The following is a 22,124-nucleotide window of genomic DNA, read 5'->3' as shown; positions in this document are numbered from 1 at the left end:
ACCCTCCATATTACAAGATGTCTGAAAGTCGACTCCCTCTTCCTTCTCCCGCCTGAGATCAAACCTACACTTTTTTTCCTGCGAACTCTATAATTAGGCGTTCGCCACAGACGTCGACAGCTGCTTCAGGAAGCAACAAAAGGCGCTGTGGACACTTTCTATTGTTTCTGACTCCCTGAGATCCCGAACAGGCGATTATTTAACCTTCTAAAGACAGAGGAAAACTGCAAGGAGAAAATGACATAATCTCCTCCTGAACAAGCTTTATTTAAAAAGAATTTTAATTTGCAGAATAAAAAAAAAAAACATTAATCCTGCATTAAACCTGAGGAGGATCAGAGAACATTTTTAGCATTCATCTGCAGATTCAGATTCAAAAGCTTTGAACAAAATATCTAAAGCATCACAAGCGGGACCGTTAAACACAATAAAGCGGCTCCTGGCTGCTCCGTCCCTTCATGTCCTGCATTTTACATTTTCAAACATGTGTTGTGGACTCCCAGACCCCTCTCCAGCTGCTCCTGTGACAAGTGCTTTGGGCTTTGGTTTATGCAATAACTGCAGAGCAGCTCATGCAGCACCATCATGTTCACTTATCACACTGGAAGGCAGCTGGATGAGAGATTAAAGTGCAAGAACATCATTTTTTCATAAACAAATATATATTTTCTGTTAGCAGGAGCAATTCAAAGTTCAATAAAAAAAGACGAGATTAGTGAGTACTCTTCTGAAATGGCTATAAAAATAAAAAATCCTCTAGAGTTTGATGCTCACTGATGATCAGAGGACAGAATTCAGCTCTTAGTCACAAGAAACGTGAGGCGAGATCTCCACATAGTGGTGAAAAACTCACAACACAATTTGTTTCAGAGCCACTTATTATTACTGGAATACATGTAGAAAAATCCTCATTTATGGAAGTTCTAAGAAACTTTTTATATTGTTTTTATTTGAGATTATTCTTGACTGCTTTCCACAGAGTACTTGAGGATTCGATCTGAAATGACAAAGAAAAGCAACAAATTACAAAATGAGTTAAAGAGCATTAATCTAATTTTTGACTCTGCTTCTTTAAAATATAGATATGACAACAGCTGTCCCTTTTTTCTTTATTTTATTGTACAAAAGAACTTTTATTTTGTCAGTTTCTCTGTTTTAAAGACGCACTTAGATTAAAATGTTTTTTTTTTAACCTGTTCTTGTGCCGTTTCTTGTTTTCAATCTATAATTTATTGATTTTTTTCTTCTCCAAATGGCATGTTTCAGCTCCTTCCACAGATGTTCAATGGGATTCAGATCTGGGCTGATGGAAGGCCACTTTAGAACAGTCCAACATTTTTCTCTCAGTCATTCTTGGGGGTTTTTGCTGTGTGTTTTGGATGGTTGTCCTGTTGGAAGACTGCGACTGAGACCAAGCTTTCTGACACTAGGCAGCACATTTCTCTCCAGAATGCCTTGATAGTCTTCAGATTTCATTCTACCTTGCACTCATTCAAGACACCCTGTGCCAGATGCACCAAAGCATCTTCAATTTGTCATCAATTTTCATCTTGCGTCCACGTCCAGGGAGGTTGGCTACTGTCCTTTGGGTCTTGCACTTCTGCATAATATGAGCCACTGTTGTCACAGGAACTGTTTAGAGATGGTCTTATAGCCTTTACCTTTAAGATGTTTGCCTATTTGTCGGATATCCTGGGACAATTCTCTCCTTGGCTTTCTGTTGTCCGTGTTCAGTGTGGTACACACCTTTTCACCAAACAGCAGAGTGACTACTTGTCTCCCTTTACATAGGCAGACTGGCTGATTATGAGTTTGGAAACACCTGTGATGTCAATTAAAGGACACACCTGAGTGAATCATGTCACTCTGGTCAAATAGTTTTCAATCTTTTATTGAGGTACCATCATTTTTGTCCAGGCCTGTTTCATTAGTTTGTTTTTTTAATAATTATGTTAATCAACAATTCAAAAGTGATGGCTGATTTTGATTGTTTCATTTTCAATAAATTTTTATTTATCGTTACTTTTGGAAGTTTCGAGTGATTTCAGTGAGAATTGTGGGTTTGTCCTTCTTTAACTGAGGGGTACCAACACTTTTGTCCACCACTGTATAAGTACTGCTTTAAAAAGACAAACCTGGACAAAGAACTGAAATCAGAGATGCCTTCACTTTCAGAAGTTCTGGGTTCTCATCGGCGTCCTTCACGGCGTGGAATTTAGTGTAGTGCAGCCCAGGCCACCAGTCCTTTCTGGCAGCCATCTTCTCATCGATGAAGCTTTTCCAGTCTTCTCTGATCCAACAAACAAACAAAAGGAGTTGTTTAAATTCTAAATGTATCTGAATTATCCACACATGCCACACGTACTCTGTCTGCAGGTTCTGGACGCTTTTCTGTAAACATTTCCACACGTCCAGGTTGCTCCTCCAGCAGGTGAAGTCCAGCATGTCCAAAGCAACCTCCACAGCTTTCTGGTCATCTTTTTTAGTCCCTTCAATCAAACACATTGATAACAGATGCTATAGCAAAATAAATTTAACAACACATTTAAAGTAGATAGCATTTTATTTTGTTAAAAATAAAGAAAGAACGCTGTTTTTACCCGACTGAAGCAGAAGGGAGCTGTACTCCAGCATCAACTCGTGGCTTGGAACCAAAAAATGTAGAGTCTAAGGAATATTTGAAACTGTTTTTAGATTAAGATTTAACTGTGGAGCACAGTAGCAACAGATAACAGCTCCTAAAGTGATTTAAATATTAAAGAAATCTAATAGTAGAATTAAAATTGGAGGGAAAATAATCAAGAAACAAAAAAAGGCTGATAAATAATTTAAAACAATACAAAATAATAAAGTTGGGAAAATAAGAACATGTAGCTAAAATAAAAAATATATATATAATTCAGAGAAACATACGACTGACTAAGAAATATATAAATATATTAGAATAAAGTCATAAAAATATGAGAAGTTGTAAAACTATGGGAAAAAAGTCAACTTTTAACAAGAATTAAATTGTAAATTTTGTGACTTAAAAAGTCGGAATTTGACATGGAAAAGCTGTTTTTTTAAATAAAGTTATACATAAAACAAAAAAAGCAGATTCAGCGGCATTCTTGAACATTTCTCTGAATTGTCAACAACATTTAATGTTTTATTGTCTTTGTTGCAAAATGTTCATAAATATAACATTTTATTTTGAAAATGCTGACTTTTCCTTGTAATTACTTTTTTGAAACATTTTTTTTTTTTAACATTGTTGTTTTTGTTTGTTTTTTTCTTTTTTATATAATTTTGCAACTTTTTTCATAATTTTTTTGACTTTATTTTTGTGAAATTTTCATTTTTTTCTGATAAGTTTACAACTCTATTCTCATATTTGTTTTTGTTTTTTTTTTTAAGTTGGCCCTAATACTCTGTTATAAAAATATTGAAAACATATGAAAAAATAAATGTTTATATCTAAAATGTAAAATCTGCCATAAATGACGTACAGTCAAAGGCATTTACTGTCTTGTTTATACTCTGGTTATTATAACTACAGGTTTACCTTTAACACTTTTTTTAGTTTCTTTTGCGAAGCATCGTGCCGCTTCAAATACTGGTACAAAAAGACGTGTGCGTTGGGATTGGGTGGGAAGCTGTCATCATATGCATATCTATTTAGGACTTCCAGAGCCTGCTCTTGATCCTCTTTGAACTCCAGCATCTGCATCAGAATAGACACTTTGGTTAATTGATGCATTTTGATTTAGACAAAGCAGAACAGGTCAAAAGCTCTTTGGTGTGGGGAAAAAGGAAGAAGGAGATCTGCAGAAGGACTCCTGGATTTTTAATATAAAAATAATGAGTATTTACCGTAACATAACTTAAGATGAAAGGATCCCAAACACCGGGGTTCTTTAAAATCTCCTTAAGATTAATCGAGGCTTGTCGATAGTAATTCTCCATTCCTTGGCTGTCGGACTCAAAGGAATCTGACGGGAAGAAAAATGAGCTGATAAAGTTGTTGCAGTATCACGTTTAGCCTGTAGGTGTCAGTATAATACCAGAAAAAAGGGGGTTTGCAGAAAGTGGTTCTTCTTCTCACCGTTTACTGGCAGCCTGGATTTTTTCTCAAACCAGATGATGTAATCCAGCAAACTCCTGTAGGCCTGAATCAGCTTAGTCCTCTGGTACTGGGATGCGGTCTCCTTCCCGTGCCTCCAGCTTTCAGCTTCAGAGAGTTTCTGTTTAGCAGTTTCTATCTGACCGTGAAGCATTAAGTGGAAGGAATGTTCCAAACAAATCTAAAAAAATTTTTAAAAGACATAATTTAGAGGAAAAATAATGTTCAAAAGAGGACAAGGGTTTTTTTAAACGCACCTTAAGGTAATGTTTAAATCCTGAATGCTTCATTCGTTCATAAATAACATTGTAGTCATCCATCGTTGATTTGGGATGATGGTGAAGAATCTCAGTGCTGATTCTCCAAAAAAGCTATAAGAAAAAAGGAAATTCACTTCCTGTTTAAGATACACAACTTTGGTTATATGAGATGCAAAAGCAATCTTGCCTCTTTGTATTGTTGTGCTGTGAGATTAACTTTGTCCTCCAACACTTGTGCATAGCTTGCCATGTACTCTGCTGCCTCCAGCCACCTGTGATGAAGCATGGCTTCTCTGATGAACTCCAGACACAGCCTGACGCTCTGGTGAAATCCAGTTTCATGTAGAGTCTCTGAAATTATTGAAGTACAACTTACACATTAATTAGTTCAGAGCAAAAAAAAAATCTAATTTTGACTAAAATAGGGGAAGAACAAATCATCACTTTGTGATAAGTATCAACTTTTTATTGATTTCTGAAGATATTTTATTTAAAATTACCATATTAATGGCATCTGACAATAGCTCATAAACGTATAAATAAAAAAAAAAAAGAAAAAAAAAACACATTTACAGAACATTGTGTCTTACTTTGACAAATTGATTGAACTTGAGGTAACTTAAATGAGCTTCCTTCTTTTCTAGAGCCGTTATCAGAAGAGTCATCATCATCACGCTCCAAGCCCTCACGAAGGTTCAGGTCATTCTCCAGGTCGTCCATGTTTAGCAATGGCTCTTCAACCTATGAGCAAAAATGGTCAACTATCAGCGACAGTCAAAGTAAAGTTAAAGATAAAAACAATCTAAAAAATAGGGATGGGATTATATAAGTGTCTATTTATGAACTGAGTTATCTACAAGTGTAAGTGGATGAAAGCTTATGAATATGCATTTACCAATCAATGTCACAACTAATTATCCTACGTTGAATGCTAAATTTGGTTTTTTGTTTTGATTGCTTGAAATGAACAATCTCTAAATCTAAATTATTCTAAAAACCAATAACAACCCACTAATGACCAGCTATTTTCATATACAAGGTATCTTTTGTAAGATGTTTAAGAGTACAAAACAAACATTATAATTAGCTGCTTTGTTTGATTGACTTACCCAGACAAAATTGCTCCACAGATTCTCGGAAGAAGTTAGCTTAATCCAAAAGCAATCCTCAATTTAGGATTAAATCGATGTTTGAGTTTACATAAATTGCTATTAATCGAAAGATTCTCTTAATTAAAGAGTCATTCTAACACTAAAATGTTAATTCTGTTTCATAAAACCCCAATTATTGCTACACGTGTGGTATATTTGTAGCCACCACACTTCCGGTGAAGCTAAGGAAGTAGATGTGGAATCTGTCTTGCTATTGGTTGAATTAATCTAAAGAGGCGGGGCGAAGCGAGGGTGTTTCCTCCAAGTGACTTTCAACTGTCAGAGTAAACTACTTTCTGAATGATAATGAAAAAAATAAGAAAATATATATTAATATAACTAAAACTATTGTCGAAAATAATTTTTATTTTTTAAGAAGTGCACGAGCTTTAATCTCATTTTCCTTCTTTGGGAAAATGTGTGGATAATTATTTGTTTACAGTATTTGTGTTAATATTTTCTATTACTTTGTGATAAGAGCAAAAAATGTATTTATATGCGTAACGTAAAAACTACAAAACTACAGTGTTGGAAAAATAGTATTTTTTCCTCAAAACGTATTTTCATTTTAGTTTCTGTTTGTGTTACTTGGATTTGTTTTATTTTGAAATTAAATAAGAAAACATAATATTAATAAAATAAGAAAAACATGTACTTTTGAATTGATGATTGCATATTTTTATTTTCACCATGTTACAGTATGACACTTTTTATTATATATTTTTTTAACTTTCAATTTCACTTTTTAATATCAGGAAGTTTTTAGTAAGATCATTTATTATTTCGTTTTATTTACTTTACTTTTGCCTGGAAAATATGTTTCACTGTTTGTTTTGTTGGATTTTTAGAGGTATTTGAGTAATTGTAAACCTGGAATGTGGCAATGAATGTAAACAAGCATAAATAAACATTTGTGTATGGTTTGTTTTTTCCTAAAAGAGGATGAACATGTTCTTTTTGGTCTAAGTGTTTGTTCCGATGTGCACCTGAGACTGATTCTAACCCGAACCAGCCTCCTCCATCCTGAACATGAACCCATCCGGGCCTACACCCAGCCGGATCTTAACTGCTGACGTGTCAGCTCCTGTTTCCCACTGCTCATGCTCCGGCGGCGGAGGAGTCAAGTCCGGCTACACAAACTGCCAACATGGCAGCAAAACACTTTTACCGACCAGGCTTTTTATTATTACTTTTATTTAATTTAATGCCAACTTCAGCCTTGGAGAGGAGGTTTTCTGACTTTAAACGATGCGCAGACGAGGAGTGCAGCAGTAAGTTTGCCTGCAGGGGAGTGACGCGGCTTCATGGATGCGGCTTTTCCCTGATACGGGAGCTAGCCATAAACCACGGCTTATCTCTTGACCTGTTGCCCGTCGATATTCACGACCTTGACTCCCTGATCTAGCTATGGTTGTAGGATGCTGATTTTACATCGGGGGAGCTGATGGTAACTTCAAATAAACGAGAAAATAGGGCCAAACTTCCCGGCCTGCCTCCGGTGGTAGAGGCGAAAGCTAATGTTAGCCAAAAAAGAAAAGTTAGCCACCGGTGTGACCATATTGTTATTGTGACACTTTGACAGTAGTAGGAGTAAAACAAACAAAATAAAATTATCTATTCCAAAATACTTTTGTCCTTTTATCTAAATCTTATCTGGTTTTCTGCTCCTATTGTAACAAACATTCCTGTAGTTATTAGCTTAGCAGCATTTGCAGATTTTTAACAACTGCAATCCACAAATTTGTGGTTAGTCAATTAGCTGCAGACTTATAAAGAAAACACAACTTGTAGTTCTTTCTTTGTTAACAATAAATGCATTCATTTGTGATATTTATGTCTGAAATCTTATTTATTTCCTTGTTTTTTGTGTGCACTTTATTTTGAAAGTGCTTTAAAACTATTTTCTTCCATTTTTAGAAGACTGACGATCACTGTTTTACTATTGAGACAGGGGGAAAATCTAATTGAACTAAGCAATAAATACACATATTTTTGTTATTTATCACTGCCATTTTATTTATGTTTTTCTTTTTTGTGTGTGTGCACTTTGCCTTGAAAGGGCTTTAAAAATATTTTTAAAAGGCTGACGATCACCTTTTTTACAATTTAAAGGGGGAACAGAGGAAAAACAAATCCATTAACGATACATACATATATTTTTGTTATTTATCGTTGACATTCTTTGTTTTTTCTTTTCTTTTTTGTTTGCACTTTACTTTGAAAGGACTTTAAAACTATTTATGTCCCCATTTTTAAAATATTGACAACCATTGTTTTATTATTTATTTTAATAGTGGGGAAAAACTAATTGATATCAACAATAAATGAATATATATTTTTATTTATTTATGTTTTCTGTGCACTTTATTTTGAAAGTGCCTAAAACTACTCTTTCCACTTTTAAAAAGATCGAGAATCTTGGTTTTACTATTTATTTGAATAGGAAAAAATATTTTTGCCTTACTTTTTATATAAGAACAGATCATCAAGTAGATTTTTAACAAGACTTTTGTCACATTGTACAAAACTAAAACTCCTGTTTTCTCTTTCAGTGCTTCTCTGTCGGGGGAAAGCGGTTACAGATTTCTCAGGACCTGATTGTCGGTTCCTTTCCTTCAAAAAGTCAGAAACTGTTTATGTTTATTACAAGTTGTCAGGAAGGAGGGCTGACATTTGGGCAGGAAGTGTAAGTATACTTCAAGTGACATAAAAAAATACGTTTATTTCGTCTAATTGATTTCTTGTTTTAGGTTGGAAGCAGCTTTGGGTATTTTCCAAAGGATCTTCTTGCAGTAAACCACCTTTATACTGAAAAAGAACTTGAAATTCCGACAGAGGTATGGTGAAATAGAACTTTTGAAATTATAATATTAGTATTACAATCATGCTGATGATTTTTATCCTTTTTTTGTTTTCCTAGGAAACAGATTTTGTCTGTTTTGAAACAGGACATGATAAGTTTGAAACCTATGACATAGATAAATTGTTAGGTTTCCCAGCAGAAACGCAGAATGTTGAAAATAATGGAACTTCTGAACAAATCCCTGAAGTAGTGGTTGCTCAGAAACAAGAGGAGCATCACAGCATCGTCGAAGAACCACAAGATTTAATTACATCCTCACCAGAACTGCACACATCTACTGAATCTACGTTAAGGGCTGATGTAGACTCTGATTCAGAGTTTGTGCCAAAAGAAGGGGAAAACTTTGCCCTTGAACCTTCTCAAGATAGTGAAACCAAAGATTTGTCCACTGAAGAAGAGTCTGTGCCTGAAGGGGAGGTCGTTGACAAACCAGCGTCTGTGTCAGAAACGGTGCAGATCCCCAAGTTAAAAACGACCCTCGGAACAACTTTTGACGCTGTGACTTCTGATGACGAAACCACCACTAAGGTTACCCCTCAAGTAGAGGAGGACACTGAAGATGTTAAAGATCCTCCGGAGGAGGTGGTAGAGGATGAAAAGGGAACGCCTCTGCTCACTTTCTCAGAAGAGACGGCGGTCACTCCAGCACCAGAGACGGATACTACAGTCCAGAAAGATGAACCGAGGACGACACAGGAGAAAAACATGTGGACGACACTCGGAGATGCTGTATTTTCAGCCGTCACCGGTGTCGAAACCACATCCGAAGATGTGGATTCAGAGGAAGACGACGATGAGGAGGAGGAAGAGGCTGTAGAAACCCCACAAAGTTCTAACGTTTTACCAGAATCCCAAAAGGATCCAGAGTACGAGGATCCAGTTCCAGATGTTTCAGAATCTAAGCAGTCGAATCTCAGTGGTGATTCTAATGATCTATTGGCTGAAAAGGATGAAGAGAAATGGGCGGAAAAACCAGTAGAGGAACCAACCCATCATCAAGAGGATGTTTTCAGCAACACTGATTCTGAAAAGCCAAATATTGAGCCGATTGAAGACAAAAACAAAGAGGTTTTAAAGCATTCGGAGAATGAATCAAGTGTTACAGAGCAGATTCCTCTCAGTGTTTTAACTGAAAACGACACCGTGATTCATCAAGAATCAGTCGATCCAAAAATTGAGGAAGATCAGGAGTATCCCTCCGACGGAAGTGAATATAACGACTCGAGTGAACCTGATCGCAGAGATGATCTGTCAGTGATGGATGTGGAAATGAATAGCAGTTACACAGAATTATCTTCAGAAACCTCCAAGCAGAAAGACGAAGCTGAAAACCAAGTAGAAGCTGAAACGGAGGAGGAACAGCTGCTCGAAGACGAAAACGCCCTTTCCTTCTCTCAGGTGAACGATGGACCCTCAGACGAGCCAGAGTCCGTCCTGCCAACCCCAGAACCAGAATACAGTGAAGACATCATGAGACTCACGTTGCTTAGAGACCACTTCACAGAGAACAAGTTGGAGCGGCTCCACAAACTTCTGGGGCTTCCGAATCTCTTCAAAGTGGAAGCCATGTTCGCTGATCTGGACACGGAGTTGCAGGCGACCCGTTTGTCCGACGGCGACAGCGCGCAGGACATCGAAAACATTCTGGAGAACATCCTGGAAGCATCTGAGAATTCTATCCTCAACGAGATTGAGAAGATGATGGATACCAGAGACAAAGAGCGAGAGGAACACAGCCCGGAGGATTTCGACGAGGAAGCTGAACTTTTGGATGATTTTCAGGAGCTTGCTTTCAGCCTGCGACAAAAATACTCTACAGTGAGTGACAGCACGGCTTTAGCTAACGAAAAATCACCCGATAACAATCAGGGTAAGATTTTTGTTTATTTTTATTATCATGTTGTGTACTCAATAGGATTTAATCTTATGCTTAATCAGAAAAATCCAGAATGAAAGCCTAATTCCTTGTTAGATATTGAAGATACTGAGATATTTATCTAATTCGTCATTACTGCTTAAGGATCAGATGTAACTAAAATGAAGTCACATTTGCTTTATAGATGAACCATTGGCACATGTAGAAGAACGTACAGTCCATGTTGAGGAAACAAAAGCTGACGGCATATCAGAGACCAATCAAGACCCAACAGGCGCCCATCAAGAGGACGTCCTGGTAAAGGTTGTAGAGAATGAAGAGATCCAGCTAAAGACTGAAGAGAAGGAGGAGATCCCCGTAAAGACTGAAGAGAAGGCGGAGATCCCGGTAAAGACTGAAGAACAAGAAGAGATCCCAGTAAAGGTTGAAGAAAAAGAGGAGATCCCCGTAAAGACTGAAGAGAAGGAGGTCATCCTAGAAGAGGTTGAAGATAAAGCGGACATCCCAAAAGAGGTCGAAGAGGATGACATCCCAGTAAAAGCTGAAGAGAAGGAGGTCTTTATGGAAGAGGTCACGGTTGTGTCAGACGTCAACACAGATGAGGAGGCTGAACACTACAATAAAACCAAAGGCGATCTGCCGAGTTTCAGTCCAACGGATGAGATGCAAAAGGCCTCCCAAAGCACGTCCTCAGGTTAGTACTCCAAAAATATTTATGGAAAAATGTATGTATTTTCTTTGGATTTTTAGTCATTGGGTATTTGGACAAAAGTGTTTGCTTAATGAATTAAACATAAACCTTTGCTAGAAATTCACTTTTAAGATGTTAGTTGTCTTACCAAAAAGTTATTCTGCAACATAAATAATAAAGTATATTTTACAATTCTGTTTAATTATTCCTATTCATGTTTAGATAGTTCGGTTTTTTTAAATATTATTTTGAAAATACTGGCTTTATTCATACAAAGTATGTGTTATAAAATAATGTTGTTCCAGAGGGATCCATAGAGACAGAAGAACCAAAAGCAGAAAAACAAGAGGAAGAAATTGGATCATTCACTACTGGAGTTGTTTTCGCAGGCGTCCTCGTCTCAGTAATCAGGAATAAAACTGAAGAATGGACCACTGTGGTAAGTCAAATAAAATAAATAAGTTAAATCAATAAAAAGTAAAACTATTTTTCCAGCTTAGTTTGTCTTTTCTATATCTTAATACATTATTTCTTCCAAAAAAAATGAAGAAATGATAAATATGTACACTTCAACTCTCTAATCATGTGGCTTTACTGTATTAATCATATGGCAGCATAATTTCCTATTTCCCTGAAACCATCACGTCTCTAATTTTATCGTAGTGAAATGTCTGATTTCCGTGAACACCTCACGCTCCTCCCCTTTGTTGCGTTTACTGTCGCGGTTCAGGCTAAAGTTCAACCAACACAGCCGGTGCTGAGCTGGCTGTAGCTGCTACAACACGGGCCTCATTTTGACAGACCAACAATCATTGACTGAGCTATCACTTAAAAAAAAAACGTTTTTGTAAAACCTTCATAGGAGCGGCGAGTCGCTTTCTAGCTAAAACCTTCGCTTGTATCTATGTTGTTTTGGTGTCGGTATTGGATGTCGGATGTACCGTTAGCAGAATCCTGTAATCAAATCTTGTTTACCACCACCTGTCTCGGCTAACATTTGACATTTTCTACGTAGTATTATTTCGTTTTAGTGGCTAACGTTAGCATAGCATTCTGTATTATTGTTATTAGCTAACCTGCTAGCTAAGTTTGACAGCTAGCATTGATAAGCTCTTTTTTGTTTGTTTAATCATAAAAACATGGCCGCGGATATTTTTTCCCAGCAACCCGTAGCGGAACCAGATCACATTTATGTTCTGTTTGTAAAGACATTGCAGCGGGTGAGTAAAATACTAGTAAAAGGACCCTTTATCTCTGAGATTATCCGTGTTATTGATTGTCGACGTGGTTTTCTGTCTCAGACTGAACGATCAGACCATTAACATGCAGATGAGTGAACATCAAGGATGTTGCATTTAGCTGGAAGTGTGTTGAAAGTGTGATTTCATCAGAATTGTTGTGTGTATCGAGTTCTGCTACTATAACGTTGAGTTCAAAGGTTTGTTTGTGGGTAAAATAAAGCAAAGTGCTCTCCTTGTAGGCCAGTAAATCTTTCCCAAAGTGGCTATTTATAAACGTGATCGTATATTATCATAACTTATTATTTTTAATATGTATACAAAATAAAGCTGTATGGATGTGATCAGAATTTAGTGCTAAAACACAGAATTGACTTAATATAATTTAAATGTTCAATTTGATTTACATGTCACATAAATTAAAGTGGGTTTTCATTCATTTTGTTTGGCTAAATTATTATTATTTTTTTGGCCTAAAAACAACCTATTGTTTTACTAAATATTAATTATTTGTTGACATTTCTTTGTCTATAATAAATCAAGAATTTGCAATCTGTGGCTCTTTTTGTTTTGAAGGAAGAATAAATAGTACTTTTGGTTAGCTAGTTTTAATTCATTTATGTTTAGGTTTTTAACATATCAAAATGATAAGAATAGATTGAACCTATTGTCAGTGATTTATTATAAGAAAAGGTTTTAAGCATATTTTCTTATTTTCTGCTGCACAGCATTGTCTAGTTGTTGTCCAGAGGTAGATTTCTTTAACATTTTTACATGGATAAATGAAAAAATAATAAAAATTGATTCTATATCATCCATGTCATGCTTATATTTGATAAAAAAAGTTTTAATAAAAGTAAATCTTATTTGTTACAAGGTGTATTTTATTTTGAAAGGAACATGTATGCGCTGCTGTCAAAAGTAAAATTAATTAAAATGGTTCCGTACTGAAACATAAAACAATTTTGTAGTTGTTGTAAATATCCATAAACTACATTTTATAGATAAATGGATTAATGGACACAAAACTACGTGAATTTTTCTTACAGGTTGCAGACACCTGGTCAAAGTCCTCTATTTATTTCTGAATTTATTAAATAATAGTGAAGCACATGGGTGTATAATTGTACACTAATGCTCTTGGATATTTGATTACAGGGAATCATTAAATTGTCGTTTTGTTGAGCAGAGTTTGTTGATGCTGCATGAATAAAAACCTGTTGTTTTTTTTATTATTATTTTAATGTCATTTCTTGTCCTCATCCTTCAGATCATCTCATTACTGCCAGAAGAGTGGAAGCCAGGGGAAACGCTGTTTGGCTGTCCCTGGGAGGCTGTTGTCGTCACAGCTTTAGTTGGAGTTCTGACCTTCATAATCTTCTTCTGGAGGACCATACTAGCCGTAAGTGGGATTTAGCTGCAGTTCTGTGTGGATAAATATGAGGTTAAGTTCGGATTTTTGATTCAGGACTGAATGAAGAGGTTACAAACGGCCCACTTATTATAAATTCTCAATGTTTTTTTTTTTTCTTTATAGGTCAAGAAAAGAGAATATCTCTGTAAGTTTCCATTTTTTTCAGATTTATCTCAAAATATTTTAATAGTTTCTGAACTTGTAATTTATGTTTTTGAATGAAAGTGGATGAGCAAAAGCTGAAAGATCAAATTCAGGCTCTCAAAAAAGAGAAGACTGATGCTCTGGCTAAAATATCTGAGCTCCAGAAGCAAGTAAGTCACAAGAAAACTCTAAAATTTACCTTCAAATTAGCCCTAAAATATATTTAAAACAAATGTTTCTGTTTTTTACAAGGCCAAAGAATTTAAAGAACATCAGAAACAGACTAAAGAAACTGCTAGTAGCACGAAAAAAAAGATGCAGGACTTGGAGGTGAGTAGACTAGCAGTTTTTTTTTACCTCTTAAAACGATGGTTGTAGTCACCCATTATGTTGTCTTTACAGAGTAAGGTTTTAGAAATGGAAAAACGGAATGAAAGAATTGCAGAGGAAAGAAATAATTATGTAAAACTCCTCGAAGAAGAGCGGACAACCAGTCTACAAAATGAAACCAGGGTGAGTGAACTCTTAAAAGTTGTATTTTCATCTAACCTTGACTTTACTTAATGCTTTTATTTGGTTTTTACAAAGATTGAAAAATTGGAGAAGTCAAATGAGAAGTTGCAAATTAGCAGGAAGAAGATTCAAGAAGCGCTCACGAAGGTACTTTCCTTTTTTGGACACAAGTTTTTAACTGATCTAAAGTTTTGAGTTTGTTGCTGAACCGTTTCTGTCTCACAGACCACCGTCCTCCTGGATGAAGTTAAAATCCGAGAAGATGCTCGAAGTGCTCAACACAAATGTGTACAGAAGGAATATGCAGCTTTAAAGGAAGAGAACAAAACCGTAAGGTTTCATCACCAAAAATCAGTAACTAAATCGGTTTCCTAGACTTAATTTTTCATTTTTTTCCAGCTGAAAGCCACTATTAAAAACTGGGAGGACAAACACAAGGAGCTGAACGAGAAGATTAAAGTCTATCAAAAGTCCCAGAAGGAACTGGAGGACTCTGTAGTGCTTAAAGATCACAACGTGGAGGTCGGATCTCGTCCAGGTTTGCTTCCATGTTAAAGTTTATGATTTTATAGCTGATCTAAACCATCTCCTTTCAGGTTCTGTCTCAGCTTCTGGCAGATCTAGACGCTTGTGATCTTCAAAAAGGGGAGATTTCTGTTTTAGCCAATGGGGAGATGACAGGCGGTGAGTCCAACTTTTCATTTAGTTAACAAGAACATCCAAGAAAAATGATGAGTTTAATTTCCATTACAGATAAGAAGACGATCATAAAAAACAGAATCAAGCAGCTGATGGATGTTTCCAGGGTGAGATTTTTCACTTTAGAAGCTCATAATCGATGTGGAGCAAAGCTTTAATTTTCCCGTTTCCTCCCAGGTCCAGACCACTCTCACTGTCATTGAAGAGGAGCGAGATCGCTTCATGGCAAAGCTCCTAAATGAAGAGAAGTCCAGGAAGGAGCTGGAAGGTCAGTTGGATCAGAACCAATAAAGCAAGAAAGTTAACTGAGTCTCATCACTGAGGATTTTTGTTTCATCAGAAAAGCACCAGGAGCTGGAACACGCCATCGGATCCCTCAAAAGTGATAAAAGCCACATTGAAAACCAGCTGAAGATCCTTCAGCAAAAAAATGAAATCATGGTCGAGATGTACCAGCAGAAGGAAAACGCTCTGCAGCAGTAAGTGAGGCCCATAGATCGGATGTTAGAAGTTTGGTATATGGAGGCTGTTGCTTTTCTTCTGAGGGTCTTCATGCGTTACAGGAGGTTAACGAAGGAGGAACTGGAGCGCCGGAGCAAAGAGAATATGCTGACAGAGGTGGGAGATAAAGCTCTGGAGGCTGAGGAGCAGGTTAAAGTCTTAAGACAGCGCATCGGTGAGATGGAGGAGCAGATGAAGAAGACGGAGCAGGTCTACAAGGAGCAGGTGGGGCCTCAAATCAAGACCGATTCGCAGATCAAACCACAATTTTTACTGTCCTGTTTGAATTTATAAAATTAAATATTTAATCACCAACATTGTGATCAGAATCAACAAAGCATAATGGATACGAATATTTTAACAGAAAGAAATGGTATTTGTCACTTTAAACTTCCTGGTTAACTTCAGCTTAAAACAGAACACAAACATCATTATTGTTTTGGATCATTTTAGATTAAATTTTCTTCAGTTTTTCCATCTTTGAAGTTAAGCTGATGACAGTTCTAGTAGATAGATGACAAAAAATAGTAAACAAACAAAACAATATCTTAATAAAAATGTAACAACCGGTAAAAACTGAGTCCTATCATCTAAATCAGGGGTGGGCAAACTATAGCCATATGAGGTCCGTTAAACCATTTAACCCGGCCCACCACACTGGAATAAATTCATAATCCTTATTAATATTTTCTATTTCCCTGTAATTGTACTGTCTCCCTTTAGATCCAATCAATCACAGAAAGGGCCAAAATCCAAAACACACCTTATGTCACGGGCTGAACAGGATAAACATTTATTGAACACTAAAACTACGTTTTTTAAACTTTAAAACTATAACTTTTTAACATAATTATGAACTAGATATATAGCATTGCCAGCACTGATACTAGTGGGAATGCTGTAAGCTGAATTTGGCTGCTGAAGATGCTGAAATTGAGAGCTAAAAACACTGATAGGCAGCTAAAATATTAGTGAAAGGCCAAATTAGCCTAAAAAAAACTGTAAAATAACAAACTTAGATTAGCCAAAACAAAAAGTATGTAGATAAAAAATAGCTAAACTTCAAAATAGCCTAAAAAACAGAAAAATAAACTTAAATTACCCAAAACATCTAACATGTAAATATGAGCCTAACTCCAAAAAAAGCCTAAAAAATGTTTTAAAAAAAAAGCCTAAATTAGCCAAAACAGCTAGCATGTAGCCTAAATATTAGCTAAACTATCAAACTGTCATTTTTCCAATCATTCCAATACAACACATGCAGTGTTTTTCTAAGTGTGTACTTTTTCCCTGAAAGACGTTCAGTTGGGACTAAAATAAGAACAAAAAACACATTTTTTTATTTAAAAAAGCATGTTTTTGTCCAGATTTCATGTTGTTTCTTTCTCATATGAGGTCCCTCACCGAAATACTTTAATACTCTGATCCGGCCCATTTGTCAAGTTTTAGATTCCCACCCCTGATATAAATAGTGTTCAACAGACATGTTTTACAAATTGATTTTGGAAGTACCAAAAAACTTTAGATGAACACTTTACAGACCTTTTTCAAAATGGCCTCTCTGCTATGATAGCAGATGACTTCATAATATTTTTAATAACGTATTCATTATGTCTAACTTCAAATTGGCGACTATGTTTAGAACAGAATCTTTTTTCAGATATTTTCAATAAACTGAACTTCTCATTTATCAACTTTAAAAGAACACTTAATAGTTAACTTAACACTTTACTTTGAAAATTTACTTGCTTCCTGTGGCAGCAGCACATACATTTAGTTTATGTACTTAAAATTCAACACTGTTTTTCATTTTAGAGTGATAATTAAATCCCTGAAGTGTATTTTTACTTGTATTCACAGCAATTTGTACTTAAATTTTTGGGAACCGATTGAATTTCAGTTCTAGTTTCCTCATAGTAAACAAATGTTGGAAAAATGCTTCTAAAATCTAAACTTTGAATTTTTATTTTGTATACAGATAAAAGAGCAAGAAAACAAGACTCATTCCAACTGGGTAGGTTTCAGTTTTTAGCATTTTTAAGATCGATTCTATTCAATCCGGCTGTATAAAATGTTTTGTTTTTTTTTTTTTTTTGCAGGTGAACGCTCGCAATGCGGAGCGCGCTCTAAGTCAGGAGAAGATTGAATCATCCAAACTGCGAGAAAAGTGAGTCCTTCAGAATTATTGCAGCTTTTTTCCTTAAAATTTTTCTTTATGGTCATTTATTGTGTATTAAATCATATAAATCTTTACAAATATATATATTGAGTGAACCTTTAGCAGATGAACATAATCACATTTCTGCTTCCTGAACCGTTAATGTCCACAGACTTGCTGTAATCACCTCCCAGCTTAACGAACGCCGCGCTCCTCTCTTCAGGCCAAACTCGGGTCAGGCTGCAGGCCCCCGCCAAGGTAAAAAGTCCCAAATATTTGCCTCCTTTCTCTTCTTTCAGGACGTTTTGGTTCCAGTGAACAGCAGGAGAGGATCTCTACTGCTGTGAATGCATGCTGTTGTGTTAGCGGGCCTCATCTTCTGCATGGTCGGCCTGGAGATGAGGGGTGGGGGGTGTTGTTCCTGCACTGAGGTGTTGGTTTGGTTGTAACAGGTGATTCTTATGGGCCCTCTCCTGTGAGTGGGGGCGCTCCGTCCCCTCCTATAATGATCGAGGGGCCCAGGCGCCCTCCTTCTGCCCCAGTGGGGCGAAGAATTGACCCGTACGGTGAGTCCACGAGGATCCATACTTTCATTTGTGCCGCCGCTGGACTTCATCTTTTCTCCACAACTTCATTTCATTTCTTGTCTTTCACTCCTGACTTTTTTATTCTTTTCAGCTCTTTTACTTCGGTTTCTTCCTTTACTTTCCGCTGGTGTTTGATTCCTGCTCTCGTTTTCTTCCTGGAACTCTTCAGTTTTTAAGTTGACCCATCAGCAGAAGACTTTTCTGTTTTGTTTTTGAAGTTGGTTCTTTAGGGATGTCCCGGTCACATGATCGATCAGATCAGGTCTGATCACGTAGCTTCAGACCCGATCGAAATCAGGTGGTATTTATTTTATTATTATTTTTATTTTTATTTTGACACTAGTTTGAGCAGGAAGCACTCTAGAAGAGTTCAGTGAAGTCTAATTAACTCTTAATAAACTTTAAAAACTCCCAGCAAATCTCTTTTGGTTTGTTTGAACCCAAATAACAACCTACGAAGGCATTACATAAGAAAAAAAATGTTTTTGTCTTTTTAATGTGTATTAAACGGATGTGGCTGCCAAGGGACCGTCTACAAAGTGCAAGAAAAATAAAAAAAATTATAATTAAAAATCAATTTTGCCTCAAAAACTAATAAATGGTTACATTGGTATTAATTACTCGTGATCTTATTCATGCTACAACAGTTTTAGAAAAAAGTCATTTTAATTTTTAAAGACTCACTCCAAGAAAAATCATGTTTCTGTTTCTTTTTTTACATGTTGTTGTGATGGAAGGGATATATAAAGAAAAATTAAGATTAAAATATCATTTCTGCGTTTTTCTTTATTCTAATTGACACAAATGCAGTTGGAAAAACTTGTCGTTTTATGGTGCAACCTGCACCTCCGCATTCTGATGCAAAATAGATTCATGTTCGTCTTTGTTTTCCTCATCTGAGCTTAAATCTGGCTTAAAACTATACGGAGGGATAAGTCTGAAATATCTCGCCGTTTTTGTTGCATTTTAAATGTTAAGTTGGGGGTCTTAGGGGCCGTAAACTAGCTGGACAGCATTTAAACAGATGGATGACGGGAAGTAGGGGTGGGCTTACTTAGCTCAAACAGTCCCGCCCACAATTACTAATGAAATACTGCTGCTCTACAGGACTAGAAAACAACTGTTTTTTGGCTAAAAACTGCATTTTTATTATTTAAAAACCACTAGTAAAGCTTAATTAGATAATTGGAGTTGGACTTTAGGCGTTTAATAATCAAGGAAGATTAAAATAGAACTTGGATCTTTAATATTGGATCAGGATTCTCAAAATCGGTTGGAGCCAAAAGAATCGGATTGGGACATCCCTGTCAGTTTCATTTTGTTTGGAAACCATTTACTGACAAACTATTAATTTGTTTCCTGAAATGCATGATCTGTTTGTTTCCACTTGTTCTTTTCACTCTTTTTGTCTTTAAATTTGTTTTCTTCATGAAAGCTGTCCATAAAAAGAATCTTCTTCTTCTAGGTCCTCGTCCTCCATCGGATCCACACGGTCGTTTCTCGGAGAACAAACCCGCTCCTGTGATGGGTACGCCTCCTAAACTCCTCGTTTCTCCGATCTTCTCCGAGCGTCCCTCTCTCAATCGTGTCTCCTCCTCTTTCAGACATGGTTGGCCCTCGCAGCTCATCGCCAGCTAACCTAGACTCGTCTGTAAGTCTCCGTCGACCGTTCCGTCCTCCCCTCTGATTGTTCCACGTCTCAGTTGTGTGTCCTTGCTCCGACACAGACTCAGGCAGTAGAAGTGCAGCAGGTAGAATCAGACAGTCAGGCTGTGGCTTCCACAGAGAGTCCAGAGCCAGTGAGTATGCAGATACTTGGTGTGGAAGCATCTAGAAGCACTCGGTCGGGGGCGTGATGAAGGGCCTCTGTGGGCTGGTGTGGAGCTTCCTGGGCTGAGTGTGTGGTTTCGTTTTGTTCTCACAGAAACAAAGATTTCTCTTTGAATTGGTTTTGGTTTGTGTCACATTTCGGACTCATCTTTAAACCGAATAATGATGGGATGTGGTTGGTATGGCTCTGGCTGAACCCACTGGTTTTGGAGAATTTCTTAACCCTTTAACACTTGAGATTTTATTTACGTCAGATTGTTGATTTACGTCAGTCAAAAGAATGTAAACACTAGCGTAAAAGCTCCGTGTTAAAGGGGTAACCATCAAATTAACATTTAAATCCCTCACAAACAACGGAAATGTTGATTATTTTCGTCTGTCTTCATTCCAGGGGCCTGGCTCCTTCATGGTATCCCCCATCAGAGACTCGCCCGGCCCCATGGTTCCAGGACCTCCGCCGGGCCCCGGGCTCCATGACCCACGTTTCCCCCCGCCGGGACCCTACAGGCCCCCGCGACCGGGCCCGTACCAGCTCCCGCCGGGGCCCTTCCCACCAAATATTCCTCCTCTTCGCGGTCTTCCTCCCCCAGCCAACGGACACCCAGGGAAACCCCTGCCCGGACCTTTAGGGGGAGATTATGGACCTCCGCCCGCCAACGGACACGCATACCTCCCTAGAACGGGCCCCGGACCCATGATGGATCCGCGGGGTCCTCCACCGCCACACTTCCGTCCTCCACCACTTCACCCGTTTGGACCAATGCCCCCACCACACGGTAAACCAAGACTTTCTGTTCTGTGCTTTTATTTTGAAGGTTAGGAAGCCTTTAAAGGGTAACCAAACAGGAAGGTTGACTCCACCCACGCCTAAATTTGAAAATCCAGTCAGAGGGGTGGGGGTGGGGAACAGGACTGTCATCATTACTGGAGCTGCAGATCATGACATAGACTTAAATGATTTCACCAATCACCAAATTCAACTTTGATACCTCATTTCAACCTGTAGGGGGCAGCACACAGACAGCTTTAAAGACCCACTCCAATGAAAATCGTCTTTTTTGTGTGTTTTTAACATGTTCTTGTAGCATTTTTCTCATAGTAGAGGACCAAAATAAACTAGTTTACGATTAAAACTGCATTTCTCAATATTTTTTAATTCAAATCTCATTGTATCTGAAAACCAGATGCTAGAAAAGCTCAGTGGGAGCTGTGTGGGGAAGTAGGTGGGGTTTTCTGATCCAGTAGTCCCACCCACAGCCCAAAATTGTATTTTAACGAGCTACTGCTGCTGTGGTGCATAAAATATGTTATATATTTTGACTAAAAACTGCACAGTCATAATTAAAGGACTTCTGGGACACGTAGAGGTCATGACCCTACCTCCATCTCTCCTTCCAGTTCTCCGCGGCTCGCTGGGACCCCGTCCTCCACCCCCCGCCGACCTGCGGTTCCCAGGTCCCCGAGACGCCTACGGCCCACCGATGGACCTGCCTCCCCATTCTGGCCCCGTCGGTGACTCTTATCCCCTCCAGAACTCGGCGGGGGCTCAGGGAGGCCCCGGACCGGGCCTGCAGGTGAAGCAGGAGCCCCCTCAGGACTCGAGGCCAGCAGCGGTCCAGCCTTAAACAAAACGGCACCAGCCCCAGAAAAGGATTTGAACTCATCGTCCCCCTCCAAAAAAAAAACAGATGCAGTCCAACATGGTGATTTTCATGTTTCTGTTAGACTTTACATTTTTATTATTAAAACAAATGTCTTTAGGAGGAAAAAAAAAAAAAAATCAGCGTCTAAATTTATGACTTGAAGTTTGCCACTTGGAACTGTGCAATAATCTGTCTGTGAGTGTGATGATCTTTAAGGGGCATTTTTTTAGTTTTCTGTGGAAATTGTTTTTAATAAAAGGAGAAAACCAGTATTGGATTGGGTGGGGGCGGGGTCATCTTCTAACATTTCAGTTAAACCAGTTTCCAGAAATGATTCCAACAGTATAAACAGCATTTTAAGGGAAGATGTATCACCTATTTTACTACTTTGGTAGGAATTTTAATAAAGTATGTCAGAGCTGTCAGTGTTATGTTCTGAAAGGAGCTTGTG

The 22,124-nt window shown here is 37.6% G+C and overlaps 2 protein-coding genes across 5 annotated transcripts; one reads left to right on the top strand and one right to left on the bottom strand.

Moving 5' to 3' along the window:
- Positions 1-248: 248 nt before the first annotated feature.
- Positions 249-5,718, bottom strand: taf1a (TATA box binding protein (TBP)-associated factor, RNA polymerase I, A). The gene is made up of 11 exons (XM_024290568.2): positions 5,475-5,718; positions 4,956-5,106; positions 4,553-4,716; positions 4,363-4,476; positions 4,088-4,286; positions 3,856-3,974; positions 3,548-3,706; positions 2,601-2,667; positions 2,366-2,489; positions 2,136-2,290; positions 249-997 (listed from the first exon to the last, which is right to left on the bottom strand). The coding sequence occupies exons 2-11, from the start codon at positions 5,083-5,085 to the stop codon at positions 957-959; spliced, it is 1,272 nt and encodes a 423-aa protein (XP_024146336.1). The 5' UTR covers positions 5,086-5,106; positions 5,475-5,718; the 3' UTR covers positions 249-956.
- Positions 5,719-6,558: 840 nt separating this feature from the next.
- On the top strand, positions 6,559-22,117 carry mia3 (MIA SH3 domain ER export factor 3). 4 transcript variants are annotated; one of them, XM_024290570.2, is made up of 28 exons: positions 6,559-6,787; positions 8,069-8,202; positions 8,267-8,353; positions 8,437-10,249; positions 10,440-10,949; positions 11,252-11,385; positions 13,455-13,586; positions 13,722-13,743; positions 13,824-13,912; positions 13,995-14,072; positions 14,145-14,255; positions 14,331-14,402; positions 14,481-14,585; positions 14,655-14,777; positions 14,852-14,939; positions 15,009-15,061; positions 15,132-15,222; positions 15,295-15,433; positions 15,518-15,680; positions 17,434-17,469; positions 17,555-17,622; positions 17,786-17,871; positions 18,066-18,179; positions 19,666-19,728; positions 19,805-19,851; positions 19,928-19,999; positions 20,422-20,806; positions 21,429-22,117. In XM_024290570.2, exons 1-28 carry the CDS (start codon positions 6,664-6,666, stop codon positions 21,653-21,655), a joined length of 5,166 nt encoding a protein of 1,721 aa, XP_024146338.1. In that variant the 5' UTR covers positions 6,559-6,663; the 3' UTR covers positions 21,656-22,117. The 4 variants fall into 4 exon arrangements, with proteins under 4 accessions (XP_024146338.1, XP_024146340.1, XP_024146339.1 ...); XM_024290572.2 differs by lacking the exon at positions 18,066-18,179; XM_024290571.2 differs by lacking the exon at positions 19,928-19,999.
- Positions 22,118-22,124: the final 7 nt, after the last annotated feature.

Source organism: Oryzias melastigma, linkage group LG24, assembly GCF_002922805.2.
Source record: "Oryzias melastigma strain HK-1 linkage group LG24, ASM292280v2, whole genome shotgun sequence".
NCBI lineage: Eukaryota > Metazoa > Chordata > Actinopteri > Beloniformes > Adrianichthyidae > Oryzias > Oryzias melastigma.
This window is presented reverse-complemented; position numbering and strand designations above follow the sequence as displayed.

Bases quoted from the DNA above. Each gene is read 5' to 3' on its own strand.
- mia3 (XM_024290570.2), top strand. From the start codon at position 6,664: ATGGCAGCAAAACACTTTTACCGACCAGGCTTTTTATTATTACTTTTA. The intron at 14,940-15,008 runs GTGAGTCCAACT...TTTCCATTACAG, and splicing joins CAATGGGGAGATGACAGGCG to ATAAGAAGACGATCATAAAA. The intron at 17,623-17,785 runs GTGAGTCCTTCA...TAATGTCCACAG, and splicing joins TCATCCAAACTGCGAGAAAA to ACTTGCTGTAATCACCTCCC.
- taf1a (XM_024290568.2), bottom strand. From the start codon at position 5,085: ATGGACGACCTGGAGAATGACCTGAACCTTCGTGAGGGCTTGGAGCGT. The intron at 4,477-4,552 runs GCAAGATTGCTT...TTTTTCTTATAG, and splicing joins CAGCACAACAATACAAAGAG to CTTTTTTGGAGAATCAGCAC. The intron at 3,975-4,087 runs GTGAGAAGAAGA...TCTTCCCGTCAG, and splicing joins ATCCAGGCTGCCAGTAAACG to ATTCCTTTGAGTCCGACAGC.